We start from the raw sequence: 13,402 nt of genomic DNA, 5'->3' as shown, positions 1-13,402 counted from the left end.
GAGTTCTGTATATTTGTAACTAACAAAGAATAACAACCTGAACTTTTCCATAATTTCCCAAAATACTGTCATACTGTACTAGGCTCCTGAAATGGGAAACGTCTAAGCACAGCAAGCAAGGGAAAGGTTTTGGACCGAGGCAGTAGTGTGAGAGAGGGAAATGCAACCCGTCCCTGGCAGAGACGGCTGCTGAAGGAGAGCACGGGATGTGAGGCATCTGCAAAGCTCACCTTACTCGTTGGTGAAGAAGATAGAGAATATTCCGAAGACTTCCCAATGTTCTGTTTTCTGGGTTTAGTCTATGACGCCCAAACTGAGGAAAGAGGGAAAAAAAAGTAAGTACTGTTGCTGCTTTTAAAAATCTTCATTACTACCTGGAGAGGATATTATGTTGGAGCAGTATCTTATAGCATACATTAATAAATATATCCAGTTAGTACCATAGATTTCTTTTTTTTTATTTTTTATTTATTTATTTTTTTTGAGATGGAGTCTCGCTCTGCTGCCCAGGCTGGAGTGCAGTGGCCGGATCTCAGCTCACTGCAAGCTCCGCCTCCCGGGTTCACGCCATTCTCCTGCCTCAGCCTCCCGAGTAGCTGGGACTACAGGCGCCGCCACCACGCCCGGCTAGTTTTTTGTATTTTTTAGTAGAGACGGGGTTTCACCGTGTTAGCCAGGATGGCCTCGATCTCCTGACCTCGTGATCCGCCTGTCTCGGCCTCCCAAAGTGCTGGGATTACAGGCTTGAGCCACCGTGCCCGGCCAGTACCATAGATTTCATTAAACCTGTATTTTTCAACTGAGTGAAATATTTCAATTAAATAAGCGAAAATAAGAAAAATTTTTCTTTTCTTTTTTTTTTTTTTTTTGAGACATCTTCTCACTCTGCCACCCAGGCTAGAGTGCAGTGGTGCAATTTTGGCTCCACCTCCCAGGTTTAAGCAATTCTCCTGCCTCAGCTTCCCGAGTACTTGGGATTATAGACATGTACTACCACACCTGGTTAATTTTTGTATTTTTAGTAGAGACGTGGTTTCACCATGTTAGCCAGGCTGGACTCAAATTTCTGACCTCAAATGATCCATCAGCCTTGGCCTCCCAAAGTGCTGGGATTACAGGCGTGAGCTACCACGTCCGACCTAAGAAAAAGTTTTCAATGAAGCAAGCATAGTAATTTTCATTTTATAGAAATGTATAGGAAAATTCTACCTCAAAAGAAAAAAATATGCCCAGGATGATGATTTAGATATTGATGGTAATAACTTCCACTTCTTTAGGAAATTCTGAGAAACGAATCATTTAGGACCTCTGCAGTCTAAGCTCTGCACATTATGTGTTTACATTATAAAAGTGTTAAAATACATTTACAAGGATGCTACTGAATTCCCTTATATTAAGTACCAATTTTAAAATAATACATTAGTAAAAATCCTTTTAACAGAAAGTACTAATTTTTCTGAACTGGAATACTCTCACTAACACCTCTATTTTATCTAGCAACAAGCCTTTTGAAATTTTTCTCCAAAACAGATCTTGCATCTGTCCTTAGCCTACTCCTCTCCTCTTTAGTGCCGCCACCATGGTCCAGGCCACCATCCTCTCTCGCCTGTATTACCGAAATGGCCTCCTACTAGATTGCCCCTGGCTTTCTCTCTTAGCTTTCTGACCAGTTCACCACATCATAGCCACAACAATCTTCTCCAATTGTAAATCACAGCACATATTCTCCAGCTTAAAGCCCTTCCCATCACATATTCTCAGCTTAAAGTGCTGAGGATAAAAATCCACATTCCTCACCTACGGTTTCCCTGCTACTCTTGTAATCTCACCCTGAGCCACTCTACTGCCATAGAGGCCTTCTTTCAGTCCCTAGGATGCACCAAATTCTTAGTACATTGATATGGTTTGGCTGTGTCCCCATCCAAATCTCACCTTGAATTGTAATAATCCCCACATGTCAAGGGCAGGGCCAGGTGGAGATAACTGAATTATGGGGGCGGTTTCCCCTATACCATTCTTGTGGTAGTAAGTCTCACGAGATCTGATGGTTTTATAGGAGGAGTTCCCCCTGCACTTGTCCGTGCTGCAGCCATGTGAAGAAGGACATGTTTGCTTCCCCTTCTGCCATGATTGTAAGTTTCCTGAGGCCCCCCAGCCATGCTGAAACGTGAGTCAATTAAATCTCTTTCCTTTACAAATTACCCAGTCTCAGGCAGTCCTTTAGAGCAGCATGAGAATAGACTAATACACACATCATGCTCCCCCTGCCTGGAATGCACTTTCCTCCACTGTGCCTGGCTAGGGCCTTACCCTCCTTTGCATCTTGATTTAAACATCCCTTCTCAAAGAAGCCCACCTCCAATCATGCTATCTAAGAAGATCCCCACCATGACCTTCTCCAGTAAATAATTTCCTTTATAGCTCTTTTTTCAATTTGTAATTACCTATTTATTTTGCTTGTTTACCTGTTCATTCTAACTTCCACTAGCTCCATAAGGACAGGGATTATGACTTTTATTTACCACTGCATGCCCAGTTCCTCCCACAGTGTGGGTGCTTAGTAAATATTTGAACAGATAAATAACTGAATGAATTAAAAAACAGAAATTTGAGAGTGCTTCAGAAAAGCTAAATCATTCATTCCTCCTGAGTGAACTAAAGGAATCAGCCTCTGACTTTGTAAAGGATAATCCCCCCGGGGCACCAAACCAATGAACCTGAATGAGAAGGAAGCAAAGTTATGCTTTCCTGAGGTTTTAAAGAACTTGTCTCCACATATGTGTTTTCTGAGACATTATGTTACCTAAGAAATCACAAATGTAAACTTCATTCTAAACCAATGACAGCCAGCCTAGTTAAGCAGAATATCAAATGAAAATATGGGGGCCAGGCACAATGGTTCATGCCTATAATCCCAGCATTTTGGAAGGCCAAGGCAAGAGGATTGCTTGAGTCCAGGACTTTGAGACAAGCCTGGAAAACATGGTGAGACCCCATCTTCAGAAAAAAAAATTTTAATTAGCTGCACAAGGTGGTGTATGCCTGTAGTCTCAGCTACTTGCGGCTGAGGCAGGAGGACTGCTTGTGCCTAGGAGGTCGAGGCTATAGAGACCCATGTCGCACCACAGTACTCCAGCATGGGTGACAGAGGGAGATCCTGTCTCAAAAAAAGAAAAGAAAAGAAAAAAAAAAAGGATAAGGAATACTCTGGCATACCAACTAACTGCTTTATTGCTTTATTAACACTGTTTTAAATCAAGAGACCACATATATTAGAATGCTGTTTGACTAGATGCGAAAAGAACCCCAGCACTCACCCTCAGAATTGACTGTACCGTCTGCATGGGATAGGTGAGCGTGGTGGCAATCGCTTTGGCTACTGCACCAATGATGAACACATCCAAGGAAGAAAGCTGGAAAGCAAAGAAAGAACAAACCATATCAATCAAGTCAACAAGAAGGTGTCAGAGAGAATTATTTTACTGTTTTCAAAATCAGGGATTACCTTCATCCGTTTCTTTAAAAGCTGCCGTTTTAAACCTTCATAGAACATGAACTGGATGGCAGGATTGAAGACCAACAGCAATGAGGGAAATGTGCCATTCCATAAAGCCGAGATTCCTTCATCTCGAATGATCTGATGAAAAGCATCTAAACAAGAAATCAGGGACTTTTGAAAAGCATGATGACAACCCCCTAACTAGAGAAGACAACGTGAATTCCGTTCAAATGTACCCAGAACACAAACCATACTGGTTCTATAAAGATTTCCTTCTGGCAGCTGGGTACAATGGCTCATGCCTGTAGTCCCAGCACTTTGCGAGGCTGAAGCAGGTGGATCATGAGGTCAGGAGTTCGAGACCAGCCTGGCCAGCATGGTGAAACCCTGTCTCTACTAAAAATACAAAAATCAGCTAGGTGTGGTGGCACACGCCTGTAATCCCAGCTACTTGGGAGGCTGAGGCAGGAGAACTGCTTGAACCTGCGAGGCAGAGGTTGCAGTAAGCCAAGATTGTACCACTGCACTCCAGCCTGGGTGACAGAGCAAGATTCCATTTCAAAAAAAAAAAAAAACAAAACAAGATGTATTTCTTGCAATGATAGTTTGGGGGCAAGTTTATCAGTTAATTACTTTTTGATAATCAGACACTGACAGTTACCAAGTTATTGAGGGACCAACTTCAATCACAGGCAACTGTTCCTGACGATCCGGAGTTAGAACGTCCAATTCTCCTAAGTCATTATCAGCATCACTGGGAATTCTGGATTACACAAAACTGTGAACTGAGCCCACATCTTTCACAAAAAAGTCCAGTACAAGAAAAGATAAGATCGTTTCCTGGAGTTTATTATACAGGATTTGACTTTTAAAAACCACTATTTCACTACAAAGATTGATGTATGGGAAAGGAGAACCTGGCAGTGTTGTACTATTGAAAGGCAGAAGCTCAAAGATACCAGATACCAATCTGGTGTCTATCCAAAGACAACACTAGAATAAAAAAGTATAGATTCTTCTTCAAAAATATTCATCCCCTCCCACTGATACTCCTTGGGAGCAGCATAATTCTCTACCCCTGGTCTTGGGTTTGGCTATGTGATGTGCTTTGGCCACTGGGATGTCAGCAGACAAGGTGCCAACAGGGTTGAAAGGTGTTTATACTGTTGGATGTGTCCTCTTGACCTTTTGCCATCACAATGAGAAGAATACGCTCATGCTGGTCCCAGAAAAAGGAGAGACATGTGAACTGAGACTGTTAGGCTAGGCTCAGCCTAGATGAGCCAAATCCACGTCAATCCACAGACACATGTGTTAAAAAAAATGTTATTGATGAATGCCGAGATTTGAGGTTGTCTGTTATGTAGCTATTTTTTTTTTAAATTATACTTTAAGTTCTAGGGTACATGTGCACAACATGCAGGTTTGTTACATATAGATACATGTGCCATATTGGCATGCTGCACCCATTAACTCGTCATTTACATTAGGTAAAAGCAATGGAAACAAAAGCCAAAATAGACAAATGGGATCTAATTAAACTAAAGAGCTTCTGCCCAGCAAAAGAAACTACCATCAGCGTGAACAGGCAACCTACAGAATGGGAGAAAATTTTTGCAATCTACCCATGTGACAAAGGGCTAATATCCAGAATCTACAGAGAACTTAAACAAATTTACAAGAAAAAAATCAAACAACCCCATCAAAAAGCGGGCAAAGGATACGTTATGTAGCTTTACGTGGCAACATATTCCAGATACAAAGAAGAAAGAAAACCCTGAAATAGGAATTCCGCGAAGAGATGCTTACCAATGATACCTTTGTAGTTCGTTGGTACAATGTCTTCATTCCTGAATTTTGCCCCTTGCAGCTTCAGTCTGGTGTTTACCACCCAGAGTGGAGTTGTTAGCAACACGTTAACTACTCCTTTAACAAGAAAGATGGAGAGAAAAAGGGAAAGCAAAATGTCAGCTTTTAAGCTTTGCTGTTTCAAAGCTACATACTAATATTCCATTTATATCTCTGTCACTGACCTCTTAGGAGACCTAAGGTACACGGTGTCTCTTTGTGCCAGGGTACAACACAAGCCACTACTGTTAGAAGCGATTTGGAAGCTTTGCTGAGAGCAAAATGGCTGGCAGCAGCACCTCTCCAGATGAAGAGCAACCAGTTCCCTCATTTGTACAACAGGCAATCTATATGTCAATTTACATACCATTCAAAGTAGCAATTGCGATATAGTCATAGCTTTAAATATAATTTTAACGTAACAGCTTTAGAGATGGAAGTGGCTTATACCTAACATGCTAAGTCCATAACAATATCAGATAAAACACACAATTTACAACTCTTACTTAAGTAGCTCACATGGTTTGAAGTGAGTATGGATCTGGTATAATGAGTGACAGGGGTGGGACAGGAAGTGGTGACATTTAAAAATGCCTTCACAGAGACAGCTCACTGAAGAGTTCCTCATTGCTTAGAGAATTAGGATAGGCAGGCAGCAAGCATCAGTTAAGTGTCACAAAACACCTGAAACAGCTTCACAAGCATCATGATCCTTACAAGCTTAAAGATGGGGATCTTGGCCCCCCGAGGTGGCCTCAGAGTAGAACAATACAATGAGCCAGGTGCTTCTTTTTTGAAAACACATGATCCCAATTTAACACCATCTTGAGATATTAAAATATTCCTCACCAGTCCTGAAATGATTAAAAAAAAAAATACCAGATAGAATTGTAACAAAGTGCCTGACACATGGTATATACTTTATAAATAAATATTTGTTAAATAAATAGTGGAACAAATGAAGCAATGAACAAACTCAGTAAAAAAGCGCACATCCAGCTCTCTGGCTCTATTCAAGATCTGAAGAACCAAGAGAAAAAATCCTAAGGAAGAGAAGTCTTTTACTAAAATTCATTTAAAGACAATTGAAGAAATAAAGTTTTGATTTAAGAATCTCAAAATATTATATATAGGAAATGCAGTCTAACCAAGGATAAACTTGACAAAACAGCCAAGAGATTCAAATTCAATGTTTTCATTGGTTGCATACAGTTGTTAAAGATATTTTGCTGCCTGTCTCTAAGGAGCATTATGAGAGCACATTTCTCAAAATAAAAGACATCACCTAATAATTTTATCAGTCATATTTGTCATTTTTTTTTTTTTTTTTGAGACGGAGTCTTGCTCTGTCGCCCAGGCTGGAGTGCAGTGGCGCGATCTCGGCTCACTGCAAGCTCCGCCTCCTGGGTTTACGCCATTCTCCTGCCTCAGCCTCCCGAGTAGCTGGGACTACAGGCGCCCGCCATCACGCCCGGCTAGTTTTTTGTATTTTTAGTAGAGACGGGGTTTCACCGTGCTAGCCAGGATGGTCTCGATCTCCTGACCTTGTGATCCGCCCGTCTCGGCCTCCCAAAGTGCTGGGATTACAGGCTTGAGCCACCCGCCCGGCCATTTGTCATATTTTTATAGATTCACAGAACATTAAGAAGTCATCTTTAGTTATAACTTAAAATATTCATACATTGTCTAATACATACATAATCTAAAAAACCCTTAGTTACAGAGTCTTGCTAGTCTCATTTTTTCAAAAGCACCCATGCCCCAGAGGCCATTATAGAAGGATATTAACACATTCCTATTTGCCTAGATTTTAGAACATATTCCTATTCAATGCAATGCACACTTCACTTAACAGAGAAAAACTAACAGTCAGAAAAACCAGACTAGAAAGTGCTACTGAGCAGTCTACTACATTTGTTTTAAGAGAAAAGGAGGACAGGAGAGCTCAGGAGCAGAGATTACAAGCTTCCACAGATACGGTAGAAAGGCAAAGTGCACCCACCTTTCTAAACAAGTGAAATATGCTGCCTGTTAAATAAATTCTTTAGAAATCAAAATTTTCTTCATTTAAGAGGTAGGCACATACAAAAACACTTAGTGGGCAATGCAACTAAGATAAAGATCTAACCATTCTTTAAAATTCTGCTTTCACACCCAGTGTGGTGGCTCATGCCTGTAATCTCAACACTTATGAGAGGCCCATGTGGGAGGATCACTTGAGCCCAGGAGTTCAATAGCAGCCTGGGCAACAGAGGGAGACTCCATCTCTAAAAAAAAATATTAAAAATTAGCCAGGCATGGTGGCACACTCCTGTGGTTCCAGCTACTCAAGAGGCTGAAGTGGGAAGATTGCCTCAGCCCAGGAGGTTGAGGCTGCAGTGAGCTGTGATCGTGCCACTGCACTCCAGAGCCCAGGCAACAGAGTGAGACCTTTTCTTATTAAAAAACAACAACAACAAAAAAAAAACTGCTTTCCTATCCCCATTATTAACACAAGCAGAAAAACTAAAAGGATTCTTCTAAAGGACAACCTCAAGTACAAAAATGAACTACATTACTTACATAACGGATTATAAAGTCCTTGTAAGAACATTTGGTATTTCAAAGCTTTTTATCTGAGAAGTTCAAGTACTTTTTTCACCCTCTAAGTCAAAATAAATGGAGGAGTACTTTTTAACCACTATAATTTTATGAGTTCTGAGAGAAGCTACTCAAAATACTTGGGAATCCAAAACTTTACTAAAACTTGCAACCTGTATCATCAAGCAAAGGTCAGCATTCCACTGAGAGAAGCATGCCACAAACCATTCGTGAGTACCAACTCCTGACAGGCCCAAAGGACAAAGAAAATTGTCTGCTTTTTTATAAGCCCGTGTAACTCTTCTGCCAGTTCCGGCCAGGTGCGGCGGCTCCCGCCTGGAATCTCAGCACTTTGGGAGGCTGAGGCAGGTGGATCACGAGGTCAGGAGTTAGAGACCAGCCTGGCCAACATGGTGAAACCCCGTCTCTACTAAAAATACAAAACTGAGCAGGGCATGGTGGCGGGTGCCTGTAATCTCAGCTACTCGGGAGGCTGAGGCAGGAGAATCGTTTGAACCCGGGTGGCGGAGGTTGCAGTGAGCCGAGATTGCGCCACTGCACTCCAGCCTGGGTGACAGTATGAGACTCCATCTCAAAAACAAACAAACAAACAAACAAAAAAGAAAAATCTTCCGCCAGTTCCAAGCTGTGGGTGCTACTTCAGTCTAAAGTGGGCATACAAATTAATACTTTACCTACCAAAGGGCAGAAGACTGTTTTTCTTTCTAATTCTAATGTCTATAATTCTATTTTCTTTCTTTCTTTTATGTAACAAATCATTTACAAGAAAGAATAAACCAAAATTAAGAGATGAAGAACAGTAATTGAACACACTGAAATTATTCACTAAATCAAGGAACAATTAGAACACAGCTATTTACTCCTGAAATCTTGACAGTTTTATCAGCAGTGAGTCTCCTTTGTTATGGAGAGAAAACACAAGTGAAGTATGCTAATTGGGTATGCACTTCCGGGAAATAAGTGCAACGACCATGGATATAAGAAAATGGCAAAACAAAGGCACAAATCTAACAAATCTCACTTGACTCCGCAGGAAGGAATGAAGCTTTACACACAACAGGAACAAACCTGTCTTGCCAGATTTAAGGCCAGAGGGCAAGAAATGCATTTTTAACTATCACAACAATAATACCTTTGGCATTCAGTAAGAGTTTATTGGTAAAAATTCCAATTTCACAAAAATGAGTGTCTCTTCATATAAGTTATCTGTTAAGGTTCTGTTCCCAAATTATTCCCCAGGATATTAAGCTTTATAGGCTGGTTTTTCTGGGAAAATACAACAAATAATAAATTTCTACGTTTCAAGAAGAATTTGAAGAACAATGCTGTTCCTAGTTCTCCTTAGAGATGATACAACTCATTTCTGCAGTGATTATAATACAGCAGGAAGAGAGAAAGCTGTTATAATTATTATAAAAATATGTACATATTAAGACATAAAAACTTGTTATGAAGAGAAGTTTAAAACTCACAAAAGTAATTTTCAAGGAACTCCCAACCTTCAGAAAAAGAGAAGACCTACAATCAGAGAATCTCACAATTACAAAGGATTGTAAAATTCTTTAACCCAGAGTCTCCCAACTGTGACACTACCGATATTTTGAGGTGGAAAATTATTTGTTGTGTGTGTATGTGGGCTCTTGTGTAGGATGTTTAGCAGTCTCCCTGGCCTCTACCCACTAGATGCCACATTTGACCCTGTGGATCAAAATCAGCCTCAATTTTGCTGATTGAGGCTAATTAGCAAAACCACTAATCTAATCCAATCACCAAGTGATTATTCAGTTTATTCTTTACAATTTCAAAACACAGGAATTCACTTTCACACCTGTTGTATTCCATTAGCTGTTACAGTTATTTATTTTATTTTGTTTTGTTTTTTTGAGACATGGTCTTGCTGCAGTCTCCTACTCCTGGGCTCAAGCGATCCTCCCTCCTTAGCCTCCCAAGTGGCTGGGACTACAGGCACACGTCAGCTAATTTATTTTTAACCTTTTTACCACTCCCAGCACTGAAGTTAAACTATGTAGATACAGCTTTAACTTAACACCACACTATCTAAAATGGTACCTCTTTTTTTCTTTCTTTTTTTTTTTTTTTGGAGATGGAGTCTCGCTCCGTCACCCAGGCTGAAGTGCAGTGGCGCGATCTCCGCTCACTGCAACCTCTGCCTCCTGGGTTCAAGTGATTCTCCTACCTCAGCCTCCCAAGTAGCTGGGATTACAGGTGCGTGCTGCCGTTCCCAGCTAATTTTTGTATTTTTAGTAGAGAGGGGGTTTTGTCATGTTGGCCCGGCTGGTCTGAAACTCCTGACCTCAGGTAATTCACCCGCCTCGGCCTCCCAAAGTGTTGGGATTACAGGTACGAGCCATCGCGCCCGGCCAGTGGTACCTCTTTCTAACCCTCAGTACTCTCTATCCCCTCTCTGCTTAAATTTTGTCTGTAACCGTATCCTCTAACACACTGTGTATTTTCCTTGTTTATTGTCTATCTTATAATATTAGATTGTAAGCTTCATGAGGACAGAGATTTTCATTTTTTATTTACTGGCATATCCTTAGCATCTAGAACTGTATTTAGCACATACTAGACACCCAATATATATGTGATGAACAAACCATGATGAATAAATGGCTTGTGGGAGAGGGTATATACTTTTTCTTTATTGTCCAAGGGAACTAGGCCAGGATCACAATATATTTACTTATCCTAAAGTACACAAAAAATCATTTTGGAATTGCTAACTCATACCTTTGCGGGGTGGGGGAAGAAAACATATGTACTAAGTTTCATCTTTGTTTCTAGTTGCTTTAAGAAGGTAGATTTAATATCAGTACAATAAATATTATTTTTATTTTTTAAAATAAATACTCAGCTGGGTGCAGTGGCTCATACCTGTAATCCCAGCACTTTGGAAGGTCGACACAAGAGAATCACTTGAGGCCAGGGGTTTGAAACCAGCCTGGGCAACACAGTAAGACCCCCATCTCTACAAAAAATAAAAAAAAAAATTAGCTGGGTGTGGTGGCATACCTGTAGTCCTAGCTACTTGGGAGGCCGAGGCAGGGGGATCTCTGAAGCCCAGGAGTTGGAGGCTGCAGCGAACTGCACCATTGTACTCCAGCGCCTGGATGACAGAGCAAGACCCTGTCTCAACAACAGCAACAAAAAAAAAAAAGGAAAAAAAGGAAAAAAAATAACCTTGAAGGTTTCTCAGTATATAGTGAAGTATAAACTACCTGGATCTTGTGCCAATCATAGTTTCAGTTAATCACAGGCAGCCAACTGTTCAATTAAGGTAAACAAGTGGTAACTAATCTGGCTGTCTTTAAACCTCACTTCTGACTTCTATATGTCACTTTCCTGTTTCTGTCCATAAATATTCTACCATGTGACAGCTCCAGGGTCACTATGACCTTCTGGTTCTGAGGGCTGCCCAATTTGTGAATTATTCTTTGCTTGATCAAACTCTGTAAGGCCAGGCATGGTGGCTCACGCCTATAATCCCTTTGGGAGGCTGATGCGGGTGGATCACCTGAGGTTGGGAGTTTGAGATCAGCCTGGCCAATACAGTGAAACGCCGTCTCTACTAAAAATACAAAAAATTTCATTTTTTGGGCATGATAGCATGCGCCTGTAGTCCCAGCTACTTGGGAGGCTGAGACAGGAAAATCGCTTGAACCTGGGAGGCGGAGGTTGCAGTGAGCTGAGATCGTGCCAGTGCACCACTGCACTCCAGCCTGGGCGACAGGGTGAGACTCATTCTCAAAACAAAAACAAAAACAAACTCTGTTAAACATAATTTGTCTAAAGTTTATCATTTAACAGTGGCCATTTAGGGAAAAACCTAAAAGGAGGTGAAGGAGTTGATCACATGGTTACCAGGCAGAGGTCACAGTAGGCACACAGGCAGACACATGCCAGGAGTGTTCAGGAAGGAGAGAAGAGGTCAGGGTGGCTGCAGCCGTGTAAGTAAAGAGAATAGGACGGCCAGGTTAAACAGGCTTTGCAGGACAAGGTAAGGGCTTTGGCTTTTCCTCTGAGTGAGATGGGAAGCAACTGGATGGCTCTCAACAGAGAAATGACATGATCTCATTCACTTTTTAAAATTTTTTTCTAAGAGACAGGGTCTCACTCTGAACGACTCCTGAATAGCTAGGACTACAAGTGCCTGCTACCATGCCCAGCTAATTGTTTTTTTTTTTTTTTTTTTTTTTGTAGAAATGAGGTCTTGCTATGTTGCCCAGGCTGTCTCAAACTCCTGGCCTCAAGTGATTATCTCACCTTAGCCTCCCAAACTGCTGGGATTATGGACATGAGCCACTGCACCCAGCCCTCATTAATGTTTTAACATGATCACACTGGCTGCCATGCTGAACACAGACTGAAGGGGACTAAGGAGGAAGTGAGAGATCAGTTAGGAGGCTCTGACTGGGCGCAGTGGCTCACGCCTGTGATCCCAGCACTGCGGGAGGCCGAGGCGGGCAGATCACTTGAGGTCAGGAGTCTGAGACCAGCCTGGTCAACATGGTGAAACTCTGTCTCTACTAAAAATACAAAAATTAGCCAGGCGTGGTGGTGTGCACCTGTAATTCCAGTTACTCAGGAGGCTGAGGCAGCAGAATCACTTGAGCCCGGGAGGCAGAGGTCGCAGTGAGCCGAGATCAGGCAACTGTGCTTCAGCCTGGGAGAGAGAGTGAGACTCCGTCTCAAAAAAAATAAAATAAATAAAAACAAAACACTGAAATACTAGAAAACAGTGAATGAATAAATAATATGATTTTTCATCAGTGGTCATTCATTATTTTGCTTCTAGAAACCTGGAAGAAATTGTCTTGAGTTTCAAATGTTCTGGTAAATCTAGTCATTTCTTAGCTTCCTCAAAAATCACCTTGAATTGCTGAAATAAGTGACTCTAATGAATCAAAGTTCTTTTCTGGTCTGAGGTAGCCAACAATGGCCACACACAGGATTTCCCCATAGAAATGCTCTTTGAAGGTATGCATGGTATGTGGTTCCATGGACTTCTTTGTATTTTCATAGTATGGGTTCCATCCTATGCTCACCACCATCTTCTGACCATCTCTACTTCCAACACTGGCCCAACCATAATAAATGCCACTAGATAGATCAGCTGGCAGATTATTTACCTTGCTCAGGAAAATTAGCTGTGGGGGGATACCCAGCTGCTTGTAGCCACGGCCGAAGCCCCACACCACTTGGTCCCAGCAGGAGTAGGGCAGATGCCTCGTAATGCAGTCTGCTCGAGGCATGGGCTGTGGCCCAGTCCCTGCGTCCTAAGGAGCCGCCATCCACGCGGTGCCTGGACCCTGGACCAGCTGCGGGGTGGGAAGGGGCGTGAGCTCTGTCTGCCATGGGGGGGTTGGGGGGGGCACCAGAAGCCAGGTGACACCGATGACACTTCTATATGTCACTTTCCTGTTTCTGTCCATA

At 41.9% G+C, this 13,402-nt stretch overlaps 1 protein-coding gene and 1 pseudogene across 3 annotated transcripts in view; both read right to left on the bottom strand.

Annotated features, from left to right (window-relative positions):
• Positions 1–13,402, bottom strand: part of SLC25A17 (solute carrier family 25 (mitochondrial carrier; peroxisomal membrane protein, 34kDa), member 17) — a 49,408-nt gene that overhangs the window by 4,767 nt on the left and 31,239 nt on the right. For all 3 annotated transcript variants that reach the window (XM_011978795.1, XM_011978796.1, XM_011978797.1), the window contains 4 exons: positions 5,309–5,425; positions 3,506–3,651; positions 3,318–3,413; positions 231–313 (listed from right to left, as the gene is read on the bottom strand). In XM_011978795.1, the coding sequence (XP_011834185.1) occupies positions 231–313; positions 3,318–3,413; positions 3,506–3,651; positions 5,309–5,425 (442 nt within the window). The remainder of the gene's footprint in view (positions 1–230; positions 314–3,317; positions 3,414–3,505; positions 3,652–5,308; positions 5,426–13,402) is intronic.
• On the bottom strand, positions 12,521–13,221 carry LOC105538999 (annotated as a pseudogene).

The sequence above is a fragment of the Mandrillus leucophaeus genome, unplaced genomic scaffold, assembly GCF_000951045.1.
Source record: "Mandrillus leucophaeus isolate KB7577 unplaced genomic scaffold, Mleu.le_1.0 Scaffold2, whole genome shotgun sequence".
NCBI classification, from domain to species: Eukaryota; Metazoa; Chordata; class Mammalia; order Primates; family Cercopithecidae; genus Mandrillus; species Mandrillus leucophaeus.
Note: the sequence above shows the minus strand (reverse complement) of the source record. Positions and strands in the feature narration are given on the sequence as shown.